A 9,902-nucleotide genomic window follows, 5' to 3' on the forward strand; every position below is an offset into this window, starting at 1 on the left:
CAGACTTGAGCCACTGCATCCGGCCTAGGAGTTAACATTTTTAATTGGGTCAGATTTTTTAGTCATAAATTTTGTCTTTCAAAATTCAGATGTTTATATAGTGGTAATATATTAAACCTCTTAAACAAGATGTATTGTGTTAACTATTTTTTTTTCCCCACTCTCCAGTGTTATGACTTAAAGCCTGTTCTTTGATGTTGTGACTTTATTATAATAGTATTTTTTTGGCTGCTTTCTACAATGTATATTTCCAGATATTATTTATCTAACTCTTTGGCCATTTATAATAGGAAAAAAAAAAAAAAGCCCGATAAAGTTTCTTAAGATAACTAGGAAAATATCAATGAGATATACATAAAAGAAAAAGGAGGAGCTTAGAAGATTACTGCCACTCTCTTTCCTTATATATTTCTTGGAACTTCTGAGGCGTTTGATTTTATGCTTGTTGTTTTGTGTGTTTGAGATTTCTTCTTTTGCTAACAGAGAGCCAGTCACGACCTTTCTGCAAGAGTGATCTGGTGCAAGCAGTGGGATGCTAAGTTAGTAGGGGGTCAGTGAGACAAGAAATACATTAGGGTTAGAGAAGATGAAGGCTTAGGATCTTTTGATATCTTAAGATCATTCTATCAGGATGATAGTAATTATAATTTTTTTTTTTTTTGAGTTGGGAGTCTCACTCTGTCCCCCAGGCTGGAATGCACTGGCACGCTCCCAGCCACTGCAACCTCGATCTGCTGGGCTCAGGCCATCTTTCCCCCTCAGCCTTTGAAGTAGTTGGAACTACAGGTCCTTGCTACCATGCCCGGCTAATTTTTTTATTTTTTTATTTATTGTGGAGATGAGGGCTCACCAAGTTGCCTGGTCTCAAACCTGCAGACTCAGGCAATCCTCTCACCTTGGCCTCCCAAAGTGCTGGGTTTATAGGTGTGAGCCACTGTGCCCGGCCAGTAATTGTAATGTTAAGGATGAATAAGAAATATTTTAAATGCTTACATGTTAAGGTTGTTGACTCATTGAACTTGAGGAACAAAGCAGAGTTAAAGTGGCAGAGGTTGGCCAGGCACAGTGGCTCACGCACTTTGGGAAACTAAGTACTGGGCATATTGCTTGAGCCCAAGAGTTCAAGACCAGCCTGGGCAACATAGCCAGACCTTGTCTCTACCAAAAATAAAACATGAAAATAAATAAATAAATAAAACAAAGCAATGTGGCAGTGATTATAGCCAAGGGCAATGACTGCATATTGGTCTTTTCTATATCACTGAGTGAAGATGCCTTTCATGTTTATTATTTTTCTCTTTTCAATTCTTCCCCACTATCATGCAAAATTATAGCCCATCTATGCTTGACATGTCTACATGTGATTGTCTCCTTCATCAGAAAATAGCTTTATTCCCTTGGTAGTTCTCAGCTCAGTACATTTTTATCTTACATCTCAGAATGGAATGAATGACCTTTATTTGATATTCGTTCATTGCCATTTGATGCTAGAGCTGACAGTATTTATTGATTATTTCACCATATGTACCTATTCTTTCTTAAAAGCACTCCTAAAAAGGGTTTGGCATTATAAATTTATACAAGAACAAAATTCTAGGCAAATTTTTACAAACTGTACTAAAATTTCACAGTGAACATATAAACTCACTTTCATACAATGAGTTTAAGTGATGATTTGAGTTTTGGATCTGAGTTTCATTGGCAGGTATTCACATGGGATTAGGAGTTGGGTGAAAAATCAGGACTGGAAAAGTAAATCTGGAAATTATTGACATGAATAAGGACTTGTCAATACCTCATGAGAATAAACTTCGGGGAATGCAGATGGAAGATATGCAGAAAGGAAGAGAGAATAGAAAGAGTAAGAAGGCTAGCCTTGTGTGCTCAGTATTGATTTTAGTTTATTTTTAATTCTTCTTTCATTAGCTTAGAAATATGATTTCTGAATATGTATTTATCATGACAAGGTAATAATCAGTTGTGCTACCAAGTTAATAATCAGAATTTTTTGTTGGTAATCACATTTAACTCTAGTAGCAACCTAAATAAAAACATAGAGTAGCACTGCCACCAAATGGCTACTTTTCAATTTTCTTTTCTGTTATATTTTTCCAAGGCAATGAGAGTATGTATGAATTTTGTGAATATAGTTCAGGTTTAATAAATCATCTGACCTAGAGAACCTTCCAGTTCAGAGACTCTGCATTTTAAGAGGGCACAATGGAGCCTGAGTGTAATAGATTCCTGTCCTGAAAGTAATGTAATAGCTTATAGGAAAAACTGTTAAGCTGAGATTACCACCTATCTAAACTTCTGTCCTGTGGCCCAGAGGGTTGGAGTAACTTGCCAATATTAAGTTCATGTTTAGTCAAGTCTTTTAATTTAATTTAACTTAATTTAACTTAATTCAATTGAATTTTTTTGAGTTGGAGTCTCACTCTGTTGCCCAGGCTGCAGTGCAGTGACACGATCATGGCCACCACAGCCTCGACCTGCTGGGCCCAGGTGATCCTTCTGCCTCAGTCTCCCAAGTAACTGGAACTATAGGCATGCACCATCATGCTCGGCTAATTTTTCTTGATTTATTGTAAAGATAAGGTCTTACGAAGTTGCCCAGCTGGTCTCGAACCCATGGGCTCAGGCAATCCTTTCACCTCGGCCTCCCTAAGTGCTGGGATTGTAGGTGTGAGCCACTGTGCCCGACTAGTCTTCTTAATTTTAAAGCATTTTCTTGACTCTTTGTCTTCCTCCAGTTCCCTCCATAGCTCTGTTTTTCTTTCAAACTGAACTTTTTGAAAGAAATTTCTTTTGACAAAGGTCGCCAATGGCCACTCTTACTTGAATCCGATAGTCATTTTATTGGCTCTGATTTTGTTCTGTCATTGACCACATTCTTCATATCATTATCATATTCTCCCAGTGTGACTTCAGAGTCCTGTCTCTCTGGTTTCCTCTGTCATCTTAGTGGTTATTCAGATCTATCCTGTTACAGCTACATTTTTTTAATCCACACTTAAATGATTTTTCTTGTGGTTCTATCCTTAACCTTTTTTGCCTTTTGGTTTACAGTTTTCTCTGAATATCTCATCTATTCCCATAGTTTAGACCAGCACCTATTTGGCAGTGACTCCCAGAATGATACGTTTAGCTCAGATCTCTCACCTGAGCTTTTAGTCTTTAAATTCCTATATTCATCTTGGACATTCCACATGTTCCTAAAGTTTATCACATCCTCCCAATTTTTTTTTTGAGACAGAGTCTCCCTCTGTCTTCCAGGCTGGAGTGCAGTGGTATGGTTGTACCTCACTGTAGCATTGACCTCCTGGGCTCAGGCGATTCTTCCTCTTCAGCCTCTCAAGTAGCTAGGGCTACAAGTGTGTGCCACCACGCCTGGCTAATTTTTAATTTTTTTGTAGAGACAGGGTCTCACTATGTTTTCCATGTTGGTCTCAAACTCCTGGGCTGAAGTGATCCTCTCCCTTGAGCTTCCCAAAGTGCTGGGATTACAGGCGTGAGCCACCGTGCCTGACCACATGTCCAAAATTTAATTCCCCACCCGCCTCTTGACCACAGCACATCTTTCTTCTCTATTTCAGTGAATTGTACCATCTATCTCATTACCCAAGTAGGACATAAGAGAATATTTCCTAATTCTTCTCTTTGCCCTCTCAGCCACTAGACTCTCTATGGAGCCCGTCCAGCCACTTCTTTCAAATATCACTGCTTTCACCTTGGCCAAGGTCCTTATCATTTTTCACGTGGAATGATTCATTGACCCCATCTGATCTCCATGGCACTAAATTTGTCTTATTTGCCTTCTACATTATTGCCTAGAATAATATTTTAAAAATGTGTTTCTCTCCGTAATAAGTTAACATACTTCATAGTCCCCATAATCTTCATGATAAGTCTCATTTTTTTTTTTTTAGCATGGCCTTTAAAAAAAAATTCTATGACCTTTTTATAACTTCTCCAACATCCCCCTCCGTCTCTCCCCTATGCCCTCCCTCCCTCCCTCCCTCCTCCCTTCTTTCTTTTCTTCTTTCTTTCTTCTCTCTCTCACTTGTGACATTGGACTTTCCAGGCTCCAGAGCTGTAAGAAATAAATCTCTGTTCTTTATAAATTACCCAGTCTCAGGTATTCTGTGATGGCAGCATGAAATAAGAGCATCTAGGCACATAATTCGAAACTGATAAATGTCTGTTGCATGAATGAGTAAAATGTTGAATAAATGTTTTCTCTCCTTTGCCTTCTTGTGACTACTTGGAACCCATTTCCTCTCACTATGGATGGTTTTATTTTATTTATTTTAGTGTTCTGCCAATGGATTTATGACCCAAACTGCCAATAACTCTAGCCAAGGTTTTTGTGGCACCATGGGATCGGGAATGAAAAATGGAGGGCAGGAGACCATTGAAATGGTGAAGGGAGGACATCAGACTCTGGAATCCTGCCGGGGCGTCGGGCAGCATCACACCCTGGATTCCTGCAGGGGAGGACACGTGGAGACGGACAACTGCCGATACACGTACTCGGAGTGGCATAATTTCACCCAACCCCGTCTCGGTGAAGTGAGTTTTCTTAGGTTTTTAAATGTCCACGTGGAGAACGTAGGAAATTAAAATTAACATATAGTTTCAGAAACTGCTTTCCATATTTTTTGATATCCTCTCTCTTGCTTGCTCTGACTTCATTTTTCTGTGCTTGTTGATTTTGTTATATTATTTCATTTAAAGGGATTTCATTTCATCTGTCATATTTCACTTAATTTCTAAAATCTCATAAAAATTAGAGGTTTCTAATATCCTTTACTAAGGATATTCTTCACTAAGGTTTAATTTTTACATGTGTATTTATTTCATTAGCGCTGTTTGGTATAGAAGAATGTGGAAAAATTTCTAGATCCTTACAATCACAAAACTTCCTGAATCCTATCTATATTTCTCTATGAAAACACAAACATCTGTATGCAGTTTGAGGATGAAGATTAAATAACATGATTTATGCAAAATATATTTTTATATCATTGCAAATCAAAATGTTATAATTATCTATGTTTATGGGATACAAAGTGGTTTTATTGTACATGTGTGCAATATGGAATAGTGAAAACAAGCTTATTAATTATCCATCACCTCAAATATTTACTTTTTTGTGATGAGATCATTTGAAGTGTACTCTTAGCATTTTTGAAATCTACAGGAAATTATAATTAACTATAGTCGCTATTCCATGAAGTATTTTTATTACATAAAGTGCCATGCCAAAAAAAAAAAAAAGTGTTTTTATTTCGAGGAAAACAAGAAAGAAAGTAGGAATTAAAATAAGGGATTCTATGTCCAAATCAAAATTCTCTAGGAAACTTTTGTAAAATACTATATATATATATATATATATAGTATGCTAAAAAATTCTAATTTAATTAGTTTGACTTTTTAAAAAATAGCTCATGTGATTCAAATGTACATTGGAGAGCCCTGAATTAGATATTCTTTGGTACTAAATTTTCACCTCTTTTAACAGAGGGTCTGAATGCCATTGTAGCACAAACACTGGGCCAGAAGCCCTGAATCTTTGAATAGACTGCAAATGGGCAATATTCTGGGATAGGGCTGTAGGTTATCATATACCCATAGTATTTTTTTTTTTTTTTTGGCTAATTCAAGTGTTAATCTTTTTTTTTTTATTTCTAGACAGTCAGTATTCATGTAAGATCAGGTTGAGGTGAAGTGAACCTTCAGACACACTCTTAGGTGTGTGCTTCAATTGTACATCAGGTGTTGGGAGGTAAAGCTAACAAGGCCATGAAGAAAAACACTTGTTAACATAAACCATACCAATGACTTCCAGCATAGGGAAGAGGTGGGCATACAGGTGAGGAAGTGGAAGAGGCACAGAAATTGACAAGCTGGCAGACCACCCACCAGCAGAGAGGGTGGATAGGGCTAAATGCTTGGCCTCTTCATTACAAAAGTCCAGTTTTTGCAATGTGGGTTATGTTGATTATTTTTAATTTCACTGAGTTTTTTGTGCATTTCTCTATTTTGCTATGTTTTGACTACCTTGAAAACTTGATTCTGAAGCAACTGTGGTCATTTTTACCTATATTATAATGGCGTACAATAGAGACTCTAGTTACTATTTATTGTACATTGGATATGTGCTGGACATTTTAAGGGTTTTTTGTGTTTTTTAAAAAGTCGGAGTCTCACTCTATTGCCCAGGCTGGAGTGCAGTGGCATGCACACAACCACCACAGCCTCGACCTGCTGGGCTCAGGTGATCCTTCTGCCTCAGCCTTCCAAGTAGCTGGAATTACAGCACCCGCCACCATGCCTGGCTAATTTTTTGATTTATTGTAGAGATGAGGTATTGACAATTTGCTTAGGCTGGTCTTGAACCCGTGAGCTCAGGCAATTCTCTCACCTCGGCCTCTTAAAGTGCTAGAATTATAGGCATGAGCCACTGGCCCGACCATTAAATGTATTTTAATACACTATTATTTTATCATTAATTTCCAAGTCTTCCTGTGAGATGGTCACTGAGGAAAGTAAGACTTAAAGGTGTTTAGTAATTTTCCCAAAGTCATAGAGCTGGTTAGTAAAGCCATAGCTTTGACTCAAAACCAGGACTGTTTGGAATCCAATCCCAAATTCCTAACCACTGTGCCTATTGTCTCCATCTTGTGGACTAGCCTGATCTTTAGATATAGAATTTAGGATTAATCATTTAATAATAACTTGGATGTGCTTAAGTATAACATTTGTATACATAATTTAGTGTTTATATGGGTTACTAGAAATGTAAAATATGCTGACTTGATGGTATGGTTGTGATATAGACCAATCATGTGCATTTTTTGTGTGTAGGAATCCATTAGAGGACACACTGGTTAAAAATTAAACATAAAAGGTAAATAAAAAATAAATTTTATGTTCATATGTTTAAGTTGTTTAAAACAATAATACAATCTATTTTTTTAATTTTACAGAAACTGCATCTGTGTAATAAGAATGAAGACCACATACCATCTCAAGATTATGTCCTCACATATAACTATGAGGGAAAAGGTTCTCCAGCTGGTTCTGTAGGTTGCTGCAGTGAGAAACAGGAAGAAGATGGCCTTGACTTTTTAAATAATTTGGAACCCAAATTTATTACATTAGCAGAAGCGTGCACAAAGAGATAATGTCGCAGTGTCACAGCTAGACAGGTCTTTGCCAGACATTCTGGAGGTATTAAAAAATAATATTGTAAAGTTTGATTCCATCATATATATGATGACTTTTCTTCGAGTTTGAATTATGCTACTCACCAATTTATATTTTTAAAGCAAGTTGTTGCTTATCTTTTTCAAGAAGTGTAAAATGTTAACATAGATGACTAGTAAATTTCTTGCTGCAGCATTGGAATTAAGGTCCATAGAAGATCTTTTCTTTACAGTTATTTTTCTAATCAGTATGTTGGGTAAATATTAGTCCAACAACAGCTGAGCAATGCTAATTTCACATATTCATCTGAAATTATAGTTTAAAAAATAGACAAGAAATATGAAGTATCACTATTAGAAAAAAACATTTCAGAGAGAAACGATTAAGACTAAATTAAATTAAAAATTTTGCACTTCATGAAGAATTAAGACCAACCTTTCCCCTCGCCTCTTTCCAAATTCTTTATTTGACTTTGGAGGCAATATTTGTTGAGCTAGCCATAGAGTGACAATTTTCTATAGCAGTATAGTTTGAAATAAATTTGAGTTTGTATAAAATTATTAATCGATGAAATGAAAACAGAGAAAAATGGTAATTTTTTTTTTTTTTTTTTTGAGTAGGGGTATTGCTCTGTCACCCAGACTAAAGTACAATGGCATGATTATGGCTCACCACAGCCTCGACCTCCTGGGCTCAAGCAATCCTCCTTTCCCTACCTCCTGAGTAGCTGAGACTTCAGGCACATACCACCACACTCAGCTAATTTTCATGATTTTTTTGTAGAGATGAGGTTTTGCTATGTTGCCTGGGCTGGTCTCAAAGTCCTGGGCTCAAGCAATCTTCCCACCTCAGCCTACCAAATTTTGATTACAAGCATGAGCCATCCCTCCCAACCAAAATAATTTAAAATTAGGCCAGGATATTGTTTGTCCTAAAATAGAAATCCAGGCTTAACAAAAGAGAGAGCTTCCTAGGCCTAGTTCTTATTTGCTACATGATAACTGAGCATATCAGGAAATGGTTCATGACCATTTGTGTGATTTAAGATTGTAAACAAATTAAACTTTTCTGGTTTCTGTGGGACAGAAAGAAAACCAGGTAGAACAGTAGATTACTTTACAGTCTATTTAATGATTTCTGTACCCACAAGTTAGTAGCAAACTGGGGAGTACTAACCATAGGCAGGGATCCCTGCTTTTTGACAGGAAGTTTCCAGAGATAAGTAGTGTTCGTGGGAGCTAATACTAAATAATTTTCAAAACTTATCTCTGCTAAAATTAAATCCTCTGTTACCATTTTTTTCCTCTCTTTTCAGCCAACATCTTTTAAGTTTAAAGGCAAATAGCTATGTCCTGTCAGAGTTTACAGGTTAGAGGGAGCTGCGTGGGGGAAATTCTTGCAAATCTTATTGAAGGCATCGAGTGAGGTGCTGTCTTTATTTTTATTTTTTTATTTTTTATTTTTTTATTTTTATTTTTTTATTTGTTATTTTTTTGAGTTGGAGTCTCACTCTGTCGCCCGGACTGGAGTGCACTCTGTTTCAGAGTGGCATTGGTATGAGTGTTCAGCTGTCTGTCAACATCGTCAACAGCACCTCCAGCCGAAATTCCCTTAGATGGCAAATACTCCAGATTTTCAATCATCCTTCAGTGTGAATTAATTTTTAATCAGTTTGCTTTCTTATGAGAAACTTTGAAATAATATAAGAAATAAGAATTTCAAATGCATGAAAGTAAAAGGACGCTAAGAAGATCTTCAATTAAATGTGTACCTAACATTCTGATTTGATTCTATATTTTCTGTTTTCTAATTTGCTCCTAAAATCTGGTTTTTAGACTGAGACTTTTAAGAGGATAATTTTCCTTTTAAAGTCTTTTAATGTAATCATTTTTAACATGTGTGGAAGTTGACCAAATGAATTGGGTCAATCTTATCATATCCAATTAAAGCATAGTCCAAAAGCCGGAGTGGGGAAAAGCACTCCGGGCACATGACATCGCTCTAGGAATGCAATTCTCTGTGAGCTTGGTTGCTGAAATTGCCTGCTATAACCTGAAGCCAGTTATATCTAATAACTATTGAAACAACCCTTGTGTTTTACCTTCTGCCCTCTCTCGCCAATCAAAACTTGACAGCTCCCCAAGACCTTACTAGTGTCAATGAACTTTCCAAAGAGCAATATCTAACATTCCCTTTTTGTAAAATCTCTATCCTTCTCTTTGTTTCTTGGACATACTGAAGATCACTTGGTGTGCATGTGTGCTCCGAATTGCAATTCTTTCCTCCCAAATGAAATGTTTTAATTTTAGAGATTTGTCTCTATATTGTATTTGACTTTGACACAGCTAGTATTATTCTTTTCTTATACACGTAAGGTAAAAATGATGCTATTTTAGTGTGAAAAAAAAATATATTTTAAAAGCCCTCATTCTTTCCCCTGGTGAATGATTTTGAATTTTGTATGTAAATGTACAGATTTTTTTTTTTCTTATTTTTATAAGGAAGCAGTTACTTGCCTAAAATGCAGTGGGGTTTGTTTTGCATTGTTTTAAACAAAGCTTTAACTTTGCTATTCAAAGAAGTTGCTTTGCTTTTATAGAAACTTGGTAGGTTAAAATAAACAAAAATTGGATGTGTAAGGTGATATTTACAGATACAGGATACAATAAAACAATGTTAACTTGCTTTCT

General features: G+C 36.4%; 1 protein-coding gene across 1 annotated transcript in view; it reads left to right on the forward strand.

The window, feature by feature from the left end:
- The window catches only part of DSC3 (desmocollin 3), a 60,209-nt gene extending 52,942 nt beyond the window's left edge, over positions 1 to 7,267 (forward strand). Inside the window, exons 15-16 of the mRNA XM_008073395.1 lie at positions 4,315 to 4,572; positions 6,993 to 7,267. Of these exons, the coding sequence (XP_008071586.1) occupies positions 4,315 to 4,572; positions 6,993 to 7,190 (456 nt within the window). The 3' untranslated portion in view covers positions 7,191 to 7,267. The remainder of the gene's footprint in view (positions 1 to 4,314; positions 4,573 to 6,992) is intronic.
- The last annotated feature ends 2,635 nt before the right edge of the window (positions 7,268 to 9,902 follow it).

Source organism: Carlito syrichta, unplaced genomic scaffold, assembly GCF_000164805.1.
Source record: "Carlito syrichta isolate Samal-C Ts95f unplaced genomic scaffold, Tarsius_syrichta-2.0.1 Scaffold315831, whole genome shotgun sequence".
In the NCBI taxonomy this organism is placed as follows: domain Eukaryota; kingdom Metazoa; phylum Chordata; class Mammalia; order Primates; family Tarsiidae; genus Carlito; species Carlito syrichta.